Source organism: Elgaria multicarinata, chromosome 5, assembly GCF_023053635.1.
Source record: "Elgaria multicarinata webbii isolate HBS135686 ecotype San Diego chromosome 5, rElgMul1.1.pri, whole genome shotgun sequence".
Taxonomy (NCBI): Eukaryota; Metazoa; Chordata; class Lepidosauria; order Squamata; family Anguidae; genus Elgaria; species Elgaria multicarinata.
Window position 1 is genome coordinate 135,015,677 of NC_086175.1, and position 18,622 is coordinate 135,034,298.

An 18,622-nucleotide genomic window follows, 5' to 3' on the forward strand; every position below is an offset into this window, starting at 1 on the left:
TGTAGGCAGGGCCGGTGCTACCATAGAGGCCACTCAGGCGGCCGCCTAGAGCGCCAAGCTAAGAGGGGCGCCGGGCACAGCGCAGCATTCACGCGCGTTGGCTGTGAGCCGGCCTGGCCAGAGGATTCAGCTGGGCCTGGGCGGGCGAGATGGCGCCCGGTGCCCGCCCAGCCGAAGCAAAGCCGGGGACGCTGGAGTGGGGGTGGGGTGGCACCACGTTCGGACTTCCGGAATGCGCCCGGAAGAGAAAGAGAGAGAGAGAGAGAGAATGTCTGGGTGAATGGGGTGCATGGGGTCTTTGAGTGAATGCATGTGTTCATGCGTGTGTTTGTTTGGAGTGAGTGACGCTGAGTGTGTGTGTGTGTGCATGCATGTGTGAGTTGGGGGGGATGATTTGGAGGTGATATTCCTATTAAATAATGCATTTTAGGCCCACAGACGTTCCTTTCCAATTTGTTTGCTATAATTGGCATGACGTATTCCTTGAACTTTAAAATAAATTTAGTAGTTCAAGTTTTGTGCTTCTGATTTTTTCCAGGAAACATAGGTTCTTAAAAATCAAAGTTAGCATTTTTGGGGTGTGTGTGTGTGTGTGTGTGTGTGTGAAAGTAGCTCACCTTGTCTAGGGCGCAAAATAGTCTGGCACCGGCCCTGCTTATAGGCCCCTTCCAACTCTACTATTCTATGATTATGTGATCTCAGCCTGGTACATTTTGCAGCCTTAATTCATGGAGCATCTTTTCAGGAGCAAACTCGTGATCTTAGACAAACAAAAGTTGTGCAGCTCCACTAAAATCCTATGCAGCACCTTGGCTTAGGAATGAGTCCCACTGGGGCTGTTCACACAACAAACTAACCCACACTCACTGGTTGAACCCACACTCAGTGGTGGAGTGTGGGTTGTTTTGAACCACAGTTTGTCCATTGAACCATGATTTTTTCTCACCCTCCACCTTGAGAACCCACGTTCAGGGTGGTTAACAAGCCACACCGCAGGGTTAACAAGCCACCATGGCTGCGTTCAGACAAAACGATAATCCATCCTGCGGAAAACATGCCGCGTTCAGGCAACAGTTAACACATGCTTCAACGAACAACCCATGGTTTAAACCTGAACGTGGGTTCGCGTGTTGTGTGAACAGCCCCATTTAGTCTACTGGGGCTTATTTCTGAGTATTATAGTCCATGGGGACCATCTCTATCTTATTGCAAAACCAAAACATCTCGCAGCAAAAGTTAAGTGACCCTCAGTGGAGTGATTTTCATTTCTTCTTCCTTTAAAATATGTTTTCTTAAACATTCAGTCTGAGGAAGAGAGTTTTGGAAGCCAAAAGTGTGCACACTTTTCTATAAACATTATTTCCTTGACTGTGCTCATGTTGTTTGAATGGACTCATGCAGCTACCTGATTTCGATTGCTGTGTAAGTTAATCTCCAAAAAAGAGGAAATGCATCACCAAAAAGAGGACACAAATGTACATCAAATTCGCATCTGCTTGTGTATATGCATAGATGCAAATTTAGAAATAATCCTTAGACTTTGAATAGAAATATAGTACAACTCATCACAGAGGGAGGGAACAGAGACTGCAACCGGTGTGCCTGCCTGTTTGATTTGATGTTCTGGTACTAATGGTTGACGGGCAACAATTCTTATGGTTTATCTTTAAATTGGAACTGGACTGGACAATCCCTCAAACAAAGACAATCCCTTAAAATAGAAGATGTTCCTCTGGAAGCCGTTCAAACAGAGGGCTGTCTTCACTAAAAGAGGACACACATGGCCTCTCTGAATGAGCTGAGTTATTCACAGAATCATAGATTTGTAATATGATCATAGAATCATAGATTAGAGGCCTTAGTGACCTCTAAGGCTCAATGCAGGAATCTACCTTAAAGCATCTCTGACAGTCCAGCTGCCTCTTGAAGGCCTCTAGTGTGGGAGAGCCCACGACCTCCCTAGGTCATTGGTCCCATTGTCGTACTGCTCTAACAGTCAGGATGCTTTTCCTGATGTCCAGCTGGAATTTGGCTTCCTGTAACTTGAGCCTGTTATTCCGTGTCCTGCACTCTGGGGGGATCGAGAAGAGATCCTGGCCCTCCTCTGTGTGACAACCTTTCAAGTATTTGAAGAGTGTTCGCATGTCTCCCCTCCATCTTCTCTTCTCCAGGTTGAATTTTCAGTCTCTCCTCATAGGACTTTGTTTCCAGGCTCCTGATCATCCTCATTGCCCTGCTCTGAACCCCCTCCAGCTTGTCTGCATCCTTCTTGCAGTGTGGTGCCCAGAACTGGACGCAATACTCAAGATGAGGCATAAGCCAGAGGCTGTGGCCGTTACCACCTTGGGATTTGCTGTCGGTATAAACAGGGGTTCTTACATGGGAGAAAAATACCATTCCAAATTGGCAGCCTCTAAACTGGCCTGTGCGCTCACGCAACCGTGCAGGCAAAACAGAGGGCCTTTTTGCACATTGTGCAGAAGAAAATCTGGGTTTGCCGCCGCATAAAGTAAAAAGAAGGACTTCTTCACATAGCACTTAGTTAAACTATGGAACTTACTTCCACAAGATGTAGCGATGGCTATCAATCTAAACCAGTGGTTCCCAAACTTTTTCAGGTCACCGCCCCCTTGGTTCCACAAACTCATGCCCAGTGCCCCCTACCCTACACTATAAAAATCATTATTCAGAATAGCAGTTTTCAACAACCCACTAAGGAAGACAATAACAATAAAATTCAAAACAGTAACAATTAACTGAATATTTATTCAAAATCCAATTACATTTTTTTAGTTTATTCAATTAAACATAATTGATGAACTTGATCCAGTGATATCATCTTTTCAAAGTCTGATAGTCATTTAGCAAGTATATTAGATATCACATTTAGTAACTAGGGTAGATTTGATTTGATTTGATTTATTGCATTTATATACCGCCACAGAGCCAAAGCTCTCTGGGCAGTAGAGTACCTCACTACTTTGTAAATTCTTAATGTGATGGATGGGCTTGATGAAGTGATACCAGTTTCCCAATGTCTGGTTTAAAATCACTTAACCTGAGTCTTAAATCACCATGTTTAGTAATCTGTTTTGCACCCGGCGTGGCGGGGCACACCAAGCAGGGTATGTCTCTTCATTAGTGTTATGTGCTTTTGAAACATTTCAATTCACCGTTAAAAGGACTCTTCTTAAACGGTATTTATACATGTGTGGATTCTTCCCTTATATGGCTTGGGACCAAACTACCTTCTCCCATAAAAATGTCCCTGGGTTTTAAGACCTTCTGGAGAGGCACTTCTCAGAAACGACCACCTCAAGTGCCCCCCTGCTGCTCCTTTGCCTCTTAACGCCCTCCTGCCGCCCCATTGCCTCTTAACGCCCCCCTGTGCAATCCCACCTACCCCAAGGGGACGGTACTGCCTCTTAGCGCCCTCCTGCTGCCCCCTTGCCCACTTTAGGAACCACTGATCTAGATGGTTTTTAAAAAAGGCTTGGGCAAAGTCCTGGAGGAAAAGGCTATCCATGGCTGCTAGTCCTGATGGCTATGTGCCACCTCCAGTGTCCGAGGCAGTAAGCCTGTGTGCACCAGTTGCTGGGGAACATGGGTGGGAGGGTGCTGTTGCACCATGTCCTGCCTTGTGGGTCCCTGCCCAATGGCTGGTTGACCACTGTGTGAACAGAATGCTGGACTAGATGGACCCTTGGTCTGATCCAGAAGCACTCTTCTTATGTTCTTATGGGTTTGCAGCTGGAAGTATCTTCCAGAGGGAGCCAGGGCTAATTCCGGCTTCCGGATGAGTGTGCATTGCAATTACAGCCATCACCTGATTAAATAATCTCAGTTGATTCATTGTGCAAGTTTCAAATCGAATCATTCATCTATGAAATCTGCACAGATGGAAAAACAACACTCGCTCAACAAGTCAGATGACGGGTCCGGCGAGTCCAGCACTGAGTCTGCTCTGACTGGGGTCAGCCCTGTGCGGTCCCTGGCAGAGAAGGCGCTTTCCCCTCACCCGACCCTTTTAACCAGAGATGTCATGCACTGAACCAGAGACCTCCTGCGTGCAAAGCCAGCACTCCGGTGATGAACTGGACGCGTCGCCGCAGCATAACCTTTGAAGAGGTGCCCTTCCCATCACAACCGGAAGAAATGTCTTAAGATGCCAACTACAGTTTTGAATAAGTACTTGGATTATAAGTACTTGCCTTTCTCCCAAGAAAAGGGCACTCAGGGAGGCTACAGTAACAAACTTTGTAACAACCACCGAATGGTTCGTGGGAGGGCCTGCTTTTCATGGATAAAAATGATTTAAATCTGATGAATCTAATTCAAAGGGGGTTGAAATGCTTTCAGCCTGAGAGTCAAGTTCCATTTCAGAGAAGCTCCCCAGGGCCACATTTCAGTAGAAGCTGGGGCCCAAAATATTAAAAAATACCAGCGTATTTTAATTTAACTGCCAGTAACTAAGGCTTAGAGGCATTTCAGCATTTTAGAACTACTACAAAGCCCATGTCGCCATGGGTGCTAGTGGTCCTTTCTTGGCTTTCCGTCCCTCAGTTCCCTCACCACAGAATGGCTCATGAATAATGCAATTGTGGTTCGTGCCCAGCGAATCCCCATTCTGAAATTTGCATATGCCATGGCCCCGCTCCCTCTCCCTCCCACACCCTGATGGGCCACCTCCATCGCTTTCCCCATCCCCGCTGGTGGCGACAGCCTAACTGTAGCTGTCCTTAGGGCCTGCCTTTGCACCACATTGATTGGCTGAGCAGGGCTGTCTGTCATCCCGATGCCGGTGGGGCTGCCCTACCTGATTGGTGCAGAGGAAATTAACTGCTATCAAAGCTCAAGCTTTGAACTTTTTTGAACTTTCAAAACTTTGTGCACATCTTCACTGCTCGAGCTTTAATTTAATACAAAAATGAGCCAAACTGGTTTGGTCGATCTCTAGTAAGAAGATTTACACAGTGCCAGATTTTGGAACAAGCCAAGCAAGCCATAGCTGAAGGCCTCATACAATGAGGTGCCTCTAAATATGTTGGAGATAACTAAGATGTAAGGTAACGAAGATGAAATCGCTTTGGCTTAAATACGTTTGAAGGTCTGGTGTGAATTACAGCAGAGTTGCCTTATACAGAGAAAGCGTGGCAATGCAGCATTTAGTATTGGAAGCAATAAGCACAGAGCCAGTTTTAAAGAAGTTCAAATCAATTTACTTAATTAGCCTCTGAGAAAGCTATTTATATTGTATTTCATAATTGTGTTTTAACCTGTTGGGTGTTTTACTGTGGTTTTAATTTTTGTGAACCGCCCAGAGAGCTTCGGCTATTGGGCGGTATAAAAATGTAATAAATAAATAAATAAATAAATAAATAAAAACTCTTACTACAAGCACCCCCTAACGCTGGGTGGTCCCCTTTCATTACCCTTCCTCTTATAATGTCTTTATTTTTATGGTATGGGTCCTCTGAATCTTGATAAGACTTAGGGTGTCGGCATGTCTTAATCCAGCCCTGGACTTACACTATAGTATTTTTTTTTTATAAAAGACCGGGGTGGGGGGAGGAACTGTGCAAATGCCAGGAGATTGCCAAAAGGTTAGTGGTTAGGGTAAGGGTGTGGAGCCTGGGAAGAGGGCCCTCTGGGCAACTCCAGAAGGCTGGACTGGGAGCCCAAGTGTAAGGTTCAGCATTTATTATTATTATTATTTATTACATTTATATATCGCCCCATAGCCAAAGCTGATATAACTGATTAATTGATTAAAACATTCTTATGGGTATTCTGCAATTGTGATGAGTAGGTTTGCAAACACATAAGAACATCAGAAGAGCCCTGATGCTGGATCACACAAGGGTCCATCTAGTCCAGTATTCTGTTCACATAGTGGCCAGCCAGCTGTCGACCAGAGACCCACAAGCAGAGCATGGGTGCAACAGCACCCTCCCACCCATGTTCCCCAGCAACTAGTGTATATAGGTTTGCTGCCTCTGCTACTGGAGATAGCACATGGCCATCAGGACTAGTAGCCATGGGTAGCCCCAACCCCATTTTAAAGCCATCGAAACCCCCTGCATTGAGCAGGGGGTTGGACTCGATGGCCTTGTAGGCCCCTTCCAACTCTGCTAGTCTATGATTCTATGAAACTGATGGCTGTAACTACATCTTGTGGAAGGGAATTCCATAGTGTAACTATGCACTGTGTGAAGAACTAGTTATTTATGCTTTCTATTTCCAGTCTACCCTTTAAAAACCTCTTAAATTCACACTTATACAGAAGAGTAAATCAACCTGAAATCTGGTCAGTTTCATGCACTTAAAACACAGGTCAAATGCAGGCCAAAAGAAAACCAGGGCTGTGTTGCTTCATGCAAACATTTATTTATTTTTAAAGAGCAGCCATAGTTACAGCTGCAAGTAAGTCAATCAACCACCCTTTCACACAGAGCGTCTTTGCAAACTAGGATTCCATTCCCTGAAACTAAGAGCAGCAAAGTAATCTCAACATTGTACTAACAGCCACACACCATACCATTTCAGGACTCTGGATAGTTATTTGGAATTTGAGATTTATACGACGCAATATTCGGTCAAGGTGACCACTGTGCAGAGCTGATACGAATTAACGATGAATGATCCACAACTCTCTTTCTCTTTTAATCAGAGAAAATATATTCACAATGTCCTGCTTAATTAAATATAACGACGTCTGGATTTACAATTCCATTGCAGGTTACAGCCTTGATTTCCTTCCCAGCCTTTTAAGCATTACATTACGCCGATCTGCAAGGATGGGAAGAAACCTATCAGGTGCTCCAAGCAACTGTCTCCTGTGCCCAAATAGAGGGACGGAGCAACAACAGAGTCAAGAGAAGGTAGCAGGAAAATCAGCATATCTGTGACATTTAAGTGCACATCCTATCCTGATGTATTTCAGCAGCCAAGGAGAGGGAGAGATATATACTGATATTAAATGTTAAAGAAATTAAACATTAAAGAAAGAGAGAGGTGTACTGGTTCCTCTCTATTCGGCCCTGGTTAGGCCTCATCTAGTGTATTGCGTCCAGTTCTGGGCTCCACAATTCAAGAAGGACGCAGACAAGCTGGAGCGTGTTCAGAGGAGGGCAACCAGGATGATCAGGGGTCTGGAAACAAAGCCCTATGAAGAGAGACTGAAAGAACTGGGCATGTTTAGCCTGGAGTAGAGAAGATTGAGGGGAGACATGAGAGCACTCTTCAAATACTTGAAAGGTTGTCACACAGAGGAGGGAAAGGATCTCTTCTCAATCCTCCCAGAGTCCAGGACACGAAGTAACGGGCTTAAGTTAAAGGAAGCCAGATTCCAGCTGGACATCAGGAAAAACTTCCTGACTGTTAGAGCAGTACGACAATGAAATCAGTTACCTTGGTAGGTTGTGGGCTCTCCCACCCTAGAGGACTTCAAGAGGCAGCTGGACAACCATCTGTCAGGGATGCTTTAGGGTGGATTCCTGCATTGAGCAGGGGGTTGGACTCGATGGCCTTGTAGGCCCCTTCCAACTCTGCTATTCTATGATCCTACTGGGTTATAATACATTCTATTTTTTTTTCAAGCTGGCTCAACTACAACCAAGTAAGAGGCAGTTCTTATTTCAAATCATTAAAGGAAATTTAGCTACCTTAGGGTACACTTCTCTGCAGGTTTAGACAGAAAAAAAGTTATAACGCTAGCTCTAGAACTTTTTTCCGTGTAAACATGCAAAAGATTGCACCCTTCAGAACATACAAGCTGTGCTGGATCAGACCAAAGGCCTATGTAGATGCCCCAATGAGAAGTCCTCATCCAGGGCATGTATGGACCAGCTCACCTTCCCCAGCAGCTGACCTATACAGGCATCCCGCCTCTGATCCGGGAGTAGAGCATAGTCAATATTTATTTAATTGAATGGTTTTTATCTCACTCTTCAGCCCAAGTACTCTCAGGGTGGCGAAGATTCTCCCAGCCATGCTATGAGGCAGGCTGGGCTGAGAGACAGTGAGCGGCCCAAGGTCTCCAACTAAGCTTCATGGCCAAGTGGGAATGGATGGCAATTAGCCAGGGACACTCATCAGTCTGTGGCCACTGAGTATGCTCAGTCCTCATTAGGGCTGTTGGAGAAATCTGTTTTGGGGGGTGGAATTCAACAGGTTTTCTTAGGCTTGGTCCCCCTGACTTCGTTTTGGTTCCTGCTGCAATGCCTGACGAAATTTATTTATTTATTTATTTATTACATTTTTATACCACCCAATAGTTGAAGCTCTCTGGGCGGTTCACAAAGAAGAATCTGTAGTGAATCATGGAATCATAGCATAGCAGAGTTGGAAGGGGCCTACAAGGCCATCGAGTCCAACCCCCTGCTCAATGCAGGAATCCACCCTAAAGCATCCCTGACAGATGGTTGTCCAGCTGCCTCTTGAAGGCCTCTAGTGTGGGAGAGCCCATGACCTCCCTAGGTAACTGGTTCCATTGTCGCACTGCTCTAACAGTCAGGAAGTTTTTCCTGATGTCCAGCTGGAATCTGGCTTCCTTTAACTTGAGCCTATTATTCCGTGTCCTGCACAGTAATCCAAGTTTTGTCCAGGAAAACTGAGCATAGTGTGCTCAGTAAGATTCTGCCACTTATACAAACGTTTGAGCAATCTGCCCAAATTACGGCCCAATTTCTACGAATTATGGCTGAATTTGCACAAATTACAGCCAAACTTGTGCAAAATGGCTGGACATCAGGAAAAGCTTCCTGACTGTTAGAACAGTATGACAATGGAACCAGTTACCTAGGGAGGTTGTGGGCTCTCCCACACTAGAGGCCTTCAAGAAGCAGCTGGACAATCATCTGTCAGGTATGCTTTAAGGTGGATTCCTTTACTGAGTGGGGGGTTGGACTCGATGGCCTTATAGGCCCCTTCCAACTCTACTATTCTATGATTCTATGAAAACACGGTCAAAAAATGTGTAATTTGCACAAATTCGGTCATGGTTTGTGCAAATTCGGGGATAGCCTGCAATTGGGCTTGCAGATGCAAATTGAGTGGTACATGCTGTAGATCTCTTATGAAGCCAAAAAAGAAATGGATTTCCCAGTGACGGATATCCCTAGTACTGTTTGGAGACATTGTGGAGGGGTGGGGGGAGAGAAACCTTTGGTGGACAACAACGTTGTTTGTTTTTTGTACGTCAGCGAAAGCTGGGTTTCACTCAAGCATACAATGCCACCCCCCTTTGTATCTCACTGGTCCCATATTGGCTACATTGCCATCAGCAATGAAGGGGGTGATGGGGGGCTCCAACCCATACTAGCCATTTTACAAGACACATTCAGGAAAGGGGAGAAGGTCTATCGATGGCTATTAGTCCGTGTCGTTTTATAGCATCTCGCGTTCAGAGGCAGCGTGGTATTGAATACTAATGCTGAGACAGCAATAGCAGGAGCCGGCTGTTGTCTTGATGCACTGCTGAAAGCCAGTAGAGTCAGCGATTGTTAGAAACAAGATCCTGGGCTAGTTAGAGATGTGGTGTGATCCAGCAGGGCTCTTCTTCTGTTTTAGTGATAGTTCTCAGGAATCTGAGAGTTGTATCTCTTCCCAATTTACTAACGTGCGATTCACTAATGTGGTAGATAAGATTCTGAGGCTGCAATCCCAGGCACGCTTAATCAGAAGTAGGTCCTATTGAATTCAGTTGGAATTAGATCTGAGTTGGCATGCTTAGGATTAGGGCTATGATCCGCTTCTCTTCGGGTCCGGGAAGCAATAGAGAGGTGGCCTGATTCGCCTCTGGAAAAGGTGGAGGTGAAGAGAGTTGGGGGGGCTGCAGATCGAGGCGAAGAGGATCGCCTCAATCCGGAGCTCCGGACGCAGGTAAGTGGGGGGGAGGGGGACTCATCTGGCGCTGCCACCGCCGCAGTCCCTGCAGCGATGGAGGCAGGGAGGGGGCAGGGAGGATGGAGGCAGTAAGGGGGCAGGGAGGAGGAAGGCTTACCTGTGTCCATCGCTCCACCACCACCTGGACAGCAGCACCATGTAGGCCAGTCCCCCTGCCCCATTACCTGCGTCCGTCGCGGGCTTCAATTGAGGCCCCGGTTGAAGCCAGAAGTGAAGGCCGAGGCCTCTTCCGGCTTCAAGCTGGGGCCTCAAATTGAAGTTCTGCTGCAGTCAGGGCAAGGGGGTTGGTATTCTTTCATGATGTTGCTGTTTCTGGTTGTCCCCTGCCACTGACTCCTATGGGAAGGAATTCACTAGACCAGCCCCAGGACTAGCGTCTGCGATGGCGCCAACCTCACAGAGAAGGCCTGGCCTAGCACACCCTTCTCAATCCAAGCGCTACCTCTTGAAAAGCCTGAGGAAAGGGTAAAAACCGCACCACCTCTCCCCTACATGTGAGGGAACAAGGGAAAGGGTTTTGGCAAATAGGTTCTATTACTGAGGTACGGAACAGCAGGTGTATTTTTAGACGTTTTTACACTGGGTAATATAGCAGGTAATCACCCCGAGCTGACACGTGGTTTGTGGTAACAGAACACAAAGTTTATTGAAATTTAACAAATCTTTAGTATTTCAATTTAGATCAAACCTGCATATTTTTATATTTTTATTTATTTATTTATTTTATTTGTTACATTTATATACTGCCCCGTTGCCAAAGCTCTCTGGGCGGTTTATATTCAAAACAACAATCCCAAGTCCCTTAAAATTCTCACTCCTCACACCAAACACTCTCACGAAGCACAAGCGAGACTAAAACTCCCACTCAAACCAAACACCTAAAACTAACCTCACAATCCCCTCAGCCAACCTATTTATACTCCTCCCTCTCTCACCGCATCACTAGCCACACCCACTCAGTCAAATATTCTGCACTCACTAGACATAAAAACCCTCCAGACATACCTAAGGGACAGAAAAGTGGGTATCACCACAGCATCATTATAGCCTCTTTTGGGGAATGTCGAGAGAACAAGTGAAGTTTAGATCTTATGGATCCAATGGTTACCTACGTTGTTCCAGATACTTCTAGAGATACCTCATTCGGACCCCAACAGCCGGTGCAACATCACCAGTGGTACAGCACGACTTTCCTCTAGCACAGAGCTTTCCAAACTTTTCATGTTGGTGACACACTTTTTAGACATGCATCATTTCGCGACACAGTAATTCAGTTTTACTAGCAAACCGGAGGTTAAACTAACCCCTTATAAGAGATACGGACACATACATAAATTGTAATAACGAAATGGATGGGGACACAACATATCTCATGAAAACCTTTCATTCATATTTTTAAAAATATATGATTTGCAAGATAATAACATACATTTCCAAGATTTTTCACACTGAACCAATTTTGTTGAGCTGCGATGGAGCGGCGGTTGAGACGGTGTTCTATCAAAAAACTGGACCCATGGAATTTCTCGAATGCGTCACTTCAGGTGCAGCCGTGTCACCAGAAGTGACGCGGAATCAGCGGTTTCGACCCGATTATGCATATTGCGCATGCGCGGTACCTGTATGATCCCTCGACCGTGGTGTGCATACGCGGATACGACGGAAGGGGAATACACTAGTGCACCATACTAATCGGCACCTTTGCTGCGTAAAAATGCGTGCAAGTTGGTATTGCTTATTTCACAGAGACTCAGAGGTTTCTCGTTACGTTCGCGTGACACACCTACACACTGCAGCTGACACACTAACGTGTCGCGACACACAGTTGGGAAAGCTCTACTCTAGCATATTGGGGATTCCTTTGGGGGTAAACATGCCATCATCAGTGGTACAGCACGACTTTCCTCTAGCATATTGGGGGTTCCTTTGGGGGTAAACGTGCCATCATCAGTGGTACAACATGACTTTCCTCTAGCATACCAAGGTTTCCTTCGGGGGTAAACATGCCATCCTACCAATGGAGCTCCTCTTTGCTGGTGGAGTCATGCTTCCAACTGCTCCTTGGCCAGACTTTGCTAAGCTTTATGACTGCAGCGTAAAACATATATGATTAATTAATCCACTTTTTAAAAATCATAACGTTTGAGAGGCCATTTATTTATTTATTTATTTATTTATTTATTTATTCATGCATTTATATCCCACCTTTTCCCACCAAGTAATCCAAGGCAGTTTACATGGGTAGGCTGAGAACCAGTCACTGGTCCAAAGTCACTCAGGGAGTTTCATGGCTGAGGGGGGACCAGAACTGAGATCTACCACGTCCCAGTCCAACTCTCTAACCACTACACCACACTAGCTAGAGACCCATTCAACCCTTGATGCCCTCTGGAAAAGCCATTCTGGTGCCACGTACTCCTGAGGTCTGCTCCACGGTTGGATTTTCTGTCACAGCACAAGAAATCTGTTGCTATTGCTAACAAACGTTACGTTTTAGAGCAGCCAATTATGGATCAGATTAAAATCCCACTTACTGTGGCAGCTCTTGTGAATCGCGCTCTTCACCCAAAGGATACTGACGAGCAACTGAAGGAAACAGTTGAAAGCAAGCTGGATTCTGGTTTGAAGACAGACCACAAAGCCACAGGACCTGTCTATTCAGTGCGTTTTTGCTATTGCATTTAGATCCCACCTTTTTTCCTCCAAAGAGTCCAAGGCAGTGTATCCTCTCCATTTTATCCTCGCAACAACAACCCTGTGAGGTAGACTGCACTGGGAGTTAATCACTGGCCCAAACTCCCAAACTCACCCAGCCCTCCTGGTGATGCTAGATACTCCTGAGGTCTGCTCCACAGTTGTTTGGAGCAGGGGCATTTAGCTTAGTGGCGAAGGCAATGCATGAGACATGCATCCACACTTTTAATCTCCCCATAGCCATGCCCCAAGGAAAGTTCAAAATTGCAGGCAGGTGTGTTGATCCATTGTGAACCGCCCAGAGAGCTTTGGCTATTGGTGGTATAAAAATGTAATGAATAAAATAAAATAAATAAAACAACAAACTACTTCTAGGAGTTTTCACCTGTTAGGAGAAGGTCTTTTGTAAATCCAATGAGTCTTAATTACGCATTTAAGGCCATACTTTACATTACAACAAGGAACAATGCTTTGCTTGGGAATTTCATTCCCTGCCACCCAGTGGAATTCTGAGGAAGCTGCCAGATGAGTTCAGCATCCCTGCTAATAAAACACTGCTGGCACAGAGTCCCTACAAGCCCCGGCTTCGCTACACCACTGATATACTCTCAAAACTTGAACATTTATAAACACAGAGTTCAGAAAAGCCAACAGCACCATTGTAACAAGTTTCAAGTCACGATTTCGGGTGTGAAAATTCAGTTTTTAGATGTCGGAGCTGTACTTCCACACGGAAAGTCAAAAGAATTTCAGAGTCTATTACGAAATTTCAGACTCAAACCTTCCAACTTCCAAAAGCACTTTTTGAAGTCCAACAAAAACAAACAAATGTAATTTAGGGTGTCAAAACAGCCCGTAATAATTTGACCCCAAGCTGAAAATCACAAAATGCACCCGCTAGGACAGGGGGAAGCAACCTGGTGCCTTCCAGCTATGTTGAAATACAACTCCCATATCCTGTTGCCATTGGCTATGCTGGCTGGTGATGATGGGTGTTGTAGTCCAAAAGATCTGGGGTGGGTGGGCACTGGGTTGCCCTCCCTTGCGGAAGGAAGTCCTGGGTGATCCATAAAACAATAATATTTATTTCTTACCCGCCTCTTCCTCTGGATCAAGGCGGGGAACAACACTGAACACAGAAATATAAAATACATAAAACTGATTAAAAACATAACCAATACATTATCAAAATCCTAAAATCTTTTAAGACATTTTAAAATTCGATTGGGTAGGCCTGCCGGAAGAGAGCAGTCTTAATAGCCTTCTTGAATTCGAAAAGACTATTAAGCTGGCGGATCTCTCCCAGCAGGCCATTCCACAGTCTGGGAGTGGCAGAAGAGAAGGTCCTCTGGGTAACAGTTGTCAGCCTAGTTTTCACTGACTGAAGTAAATTCTTCCCAGAGGACCTGAGTGTGCAGGACAGATTGTACGGGAGAAGGCGATCCCGCAGGCAACCTTGACCCAAACCATGTAGGGCTTTAATGGTAATAACCAACACTTTATACTTCGCCCAGAAACTGATTGGCAGCCAGTGAAATGATTTTAAAACTGGTGTAATGTGGTCACCCCCTAGGCGTACCGGTGACCTGCCAGGCTGCCATATTTTGAACTAGCTGAAGTTTCCGGACTAGGCACAAAGGTAGCTCTATGTAGAGCGCATTGCAGAAGTCAAGCCTCGAAATTACCATGATAACATGATATGAGAGCACTCTTCAAATACTTAAAAGGTTGTCACACAGAGGAGGGCCACGATCTCTTCTCAATCCTCCCAGAGTGCAGGACACGGAAGAACGGGCTCAAGTTAAAGGAAGCCAGATTCTGGCTGGACATCAGGAAAAAATTCCCGACAGTTAGAGCAGTACGACAATGGAATCAGTTACCTGGGGAGGTGGTGGGCTTTCCCACTCTAGAGGCATTCAAGAGGCAGCTGGACAGCCATCTGTCAGGAATGCTTTAGGGTGGATTCCTTCATTGATCAGGGGGTTGGACTTGATGGCCTTGTAGGCCCTTTCCAACTCTGCTATTCTATGATTCTATACCAGCGCATGCAGTACCATCTTTAGGTCTTCCAACTCTAGGTATATATATATATGAATAAGTGCAAAATAGTTTATATGAACAGATATGACTGACGTCTCAGACAATCTCTCTATCTGGTTTAGTGTTTTCTACTCTGAGTAGCAGAGGCTCCCCAAGTTCTCAGGAGGAGACCTCCCAACCTTAATAGATGAGCACCTTTCTAATGGGAGATGCCACGGACTGAGCTTGCGACCTTCTGCATACAAAACATGCGCTCTCCCACTGAGCTACGGCACCGCCTTTTCACATCCATGAAGATGATGCAGGAGAACCTCCATTGCCCAACTGAAGCAGCCACCTCCCCTGACCTCATGGTAGCCCCACCTCCGTCCGTGCAGATAGCCAGAAGACTAGAACAAACTCATTAAGCAGGACGTCCCGCTGGGTATGTGGAACAACCAGTTTAGGCTTCTCACCTGTAGGAGGACGTGCTCACCCGTGCCGTGACTTCCTCCTTGATCTGCCGGTTGAGCGCATCCACCGCCGCTCGCCCTTTGCTGCCCTCTGGTGGTGCGGAGGACCCCGGCTGCTGCTGCTCCTGCTGTGGCCCCCCATCCTCCGTTAGATGGACCCTCTTTTTGGTCTTCTTGACTCTTCCTTCTTCGGGCTTGGTGGGCTTGCCTGCCGCCGCGGTCTCCTCTTTCCCTCGTTCCTCCTTCTCTTGGCCCACCTGCGCCTTCCTCCTCCTCTCTTGACTGCCGGATCGTTCCTTCGAGCCCTTGTCGAGATCCACCGCAGGGATGGGCATTTGCTTGGGGATCCAAGGATGGTCCCCTCTCTTGGGGATGGGCCAGGGACGGAAGTCCTTCTGGTACTGGCTCTCCTTCGAAAAAGGCGTGTCCGACGGCTGGTACTCACTTTTCGGCTTGTAGCTCGGCTCGGGCCTCTGCACTCGCCAAGGCTTGTAGTCCTGGCGCATCACCGAGTCGGATGACACCTGATCCTTGGGGTGGGTCGCTTTGTGCGCCCCCCCTGAGGCCGTGGGGGCCTGGTCCACGGCCGTAGAGGTCGCCCGTGAGACTCCATCCAGGTCACCTCCAAGGGCAGCAGGCTGGGTCTCGATGGCCGAGGACGGGCGTGGCTGCTGCTGCTGCAGAACCACCTGAGTGCCGGGGATCTCGGTGGCTTCCGAGTATTTGGTGAAGACCAAAGGCACAGCGATGTCTGCTTTGTCTAGTTGGTTCCAGAAGCGGGCGATGCAGCAAGCCCGGCTGATGCAAGGCCAGGCCATTTCGGCAGCCTGGCCCAGCCCCTCCCCTCCCTCCACGTCTGAGCACCTGCGTGCCCCTCCCTCCGCCCAGACAATGAGCCCCCCAACTCAGCAGTGGCAACTCCCTCTCCTCCTCCTCCTCGCCACCGAATGTGACAGATGTGGTTTTGCACCCCTCAAAAAGAAGCAAACAGCACCCAGTCTGGCGTCGCGCCTGCCAGCTGAAGTCTAGGTTGAAAATAAACAAAAGCAATCAATGAGTATTGCTTTTTTAAAAAAAACCCCAAAATCACTCACAAAATCTACGGGAGTTTTTCTGAAAAGAGGCGAACTAATCTGTGCCTCTCCCCCACCCTTCGAGGAGTAGGAGTTTATGAAGCCCCCCACCTCCAAAGGGCTGAGAGAGAGGGAGAGAGGAAGAGGAAGAGGAAGGGAGAAAGAAGCCCAACTAACAATAGTGGATCAAGAAGGGCGGGGTGTGGGTGTGGGGGGTGTCAGAACCTTTTTCTCCCTCTCCCTTTGCCGAGGTCCGAACGAGGCCAAAGTCAACCGCGAATCCCAAGGGAGGTTGCAGAGAGTCTTGCCAGAATCCGGGGGGATTTCAGGCCAGCCGGCGGCGGGGAAGACGGTCAGTTCCAGTCGCATCGCCTGCAGAAGAGGGGAGAGGGGCGCTTGGGTGGCAGCATGGCTGAGGAAGGGGCGAGGGGGGGGGAAGATTTGGCCTTGCAGCCCCCACCTCCCTCTCTCTCTCCCGGGGGCTTGCAGGCTGGCTTTGCTGTCGCGCCCTTCTCTCGCTCGCTGGCTGGCTCTCGCCTGATGCAGATCACCAGCGCGCCTGGAGAAGCAGAAGAAGAAGCAGAAGCAGAAGAGGACGAAGGCGGCGCAGTAGCAGCAGCGGCAGCCTCAGCATCCGCCTGGTCCGACAGGAGCAGCAAAGGACAGCATCGCTGCTGCTGCAGCTGCGGCAGAGAAAACACGGCCCCACCCAGTCGCGCGCCCAGCGGAGGATGCTGAAGGGAGGGGGAGGAGCAGGGGGCGGGGCGAGGCGATGCAGTCGGATCACCTGCCTTCGTCAGCACGCAGACGCCGGCGGTGGGGGGGGGGGAGGAGGAGGAGGAGGAGGAGGACGGGGGGGGGGGTGGCTGCAGGGGTTAACCCTTTCCAGCCTGGCCAGGCGATGAAGGGCGCTTTCACAGGGGGGCGGCGGGGGTTGAGGTCAGGGAGGAAGGGCTCCAAGGACCCCCGGGAGCAGGAGGGGGGCGTCTGGAGTCCCCGCTCCGAAAGTGGCCACGTGTCAAGCCAGCCTCTCCTGGGCCTCCTCCACACATGCAGCAGCAGCAGGAGGCGGCGTGGACTCTACAGGGTGCAGGAGTGGGTGGGGGGGGAGTGACATTTTGGACTGTGCCACTTCAGGCTGCAGGAGGGTGGGGGTGACATTTTGGACTGTACAGGCTGCAGGAAGGGGGTGGTGACGTTTTGGCCTGTACCACTTCAAGCTGCAGGTGTGGGGTGTGCCATTTGGCCTGTACCACTTCAAGCTGCAGGTGTGGGTGTGCCATTTGGACTATACCAGTTCAGCTGCAGGTGTGGGGTGTGCCATTTGGCCTGTACCACTTCAAGCTGCAGGTGTGGGTGTGCCATTTGGACTATACCAGTTCAGGCTGCAGGTGTGGGGTGTGCCATTTGGCCTGTACCACTTCAAGCTGCAGGTGTGGGTGTGCCATTTGGACTATACCAGTTCAGGCTGCAGGTGTGGGGTGTGCCATTTGGCCTGTACCACTTCAAGCTGCAGGAGGGTGGTGGTGACATTTTGGACTGTACAGGCTGTAGGAAGGGGGTGGTGACGTTTTGGACTGTACCACTTCAGGCTGCATGAGGGTGGGGGATGACATTTTGGACTGTACCACTTCAGGCTGCAGGTGTGGGGTGTGCCATTTGGACTGTACCACTTTAAGCTGCAGGTGCGGGGTGTGCCATTTGGACTGTACCACTTCAAGCTGCAGGTGTAGGGTGTGCCATTTGGACTATACCAGTTCAGGCTGCAGGTGTGGGGTGTGCCATTTGGCCTGTACCACTTCAGGCTGCAAGAGGGTGGTGGTGACATTTTGGTCTGTACAGGCTGCAGGAGGCGGGTGGTGACGTTTTGGACTGTACCACTTCAGGCTGCAGGTGTGGGGTGTGCCATTTGGTCTGTACCACTTCAGGCGGCAGGTGTGTGTATGCCATTTGGACTGTACCACTTCAGGCTGCAGGTGTGAGGGGGAGATGCCAGTTTGGACTGGGTGGGTGTGCCATTTTGGAATGTGCTCCTGTGAGGGGGAGGGAAATTCCTTGGAAGTTAAAAACAATAATAAAAGTACCACAGCAGGAAAAAGGAACTAGTCCAAGCTGCTCCTTGCTGCACTAGGTTTCCACTTGCAGGGTTTGTTTATTCAACAAAAGGGGGACATTTCAAAACGTATTTCCTCACCTACAGTCCCTTCTTCAACCATCTCATTTTGCTGCAGGCCTAGACCAGGCCGGAGTGCATGAACAAACAAGGCAGAATGTGGTGGGAATGAAGAGCTAGAATGGTGAGGTGGTAGAAAGGGCTGCAACGCTTCAGCTGTGGAGGGCATAAACCTCTTTGAAATTTGCCCCTAAACAAGCAAACAAACATCCCTGCCAATAGAAAACAAGCAGATAGAGGTTGTAGTCCAGTCCTCTGCCTGCTGCGCTGGTTTTCCATTTGCA

The 18,622-nt window shown here is 48.1% G+C and overlaps 1 protein-coding gene across 1 annotated transcript in view; it reads right to left on the minus strand.

Moving 5' to 3' along the window:
- MAP6 (microtubule associated protein 6) overlaps nucleotides 1-15,973 on the minus strand; it is a 67,550-nt gene extending 51,577 nt beyond the window's left edge. The window contains exon 1 of the mRNA XM_063127269.1: nucleotides 15,096-15,973. Within this exon, the coding sequence (XP_062983339.1) occupies nucleotides 15,096-15,910 (815 nt within the window). The 5' untranslated portion in view covers nucleotides 15,911-15,973. The remainder of the gene's footprint in view (nucleotides 1-15,095) is intronic.
- Nucleotides 15,974-18,622: the final 2,649 nt, after the last annotated feature.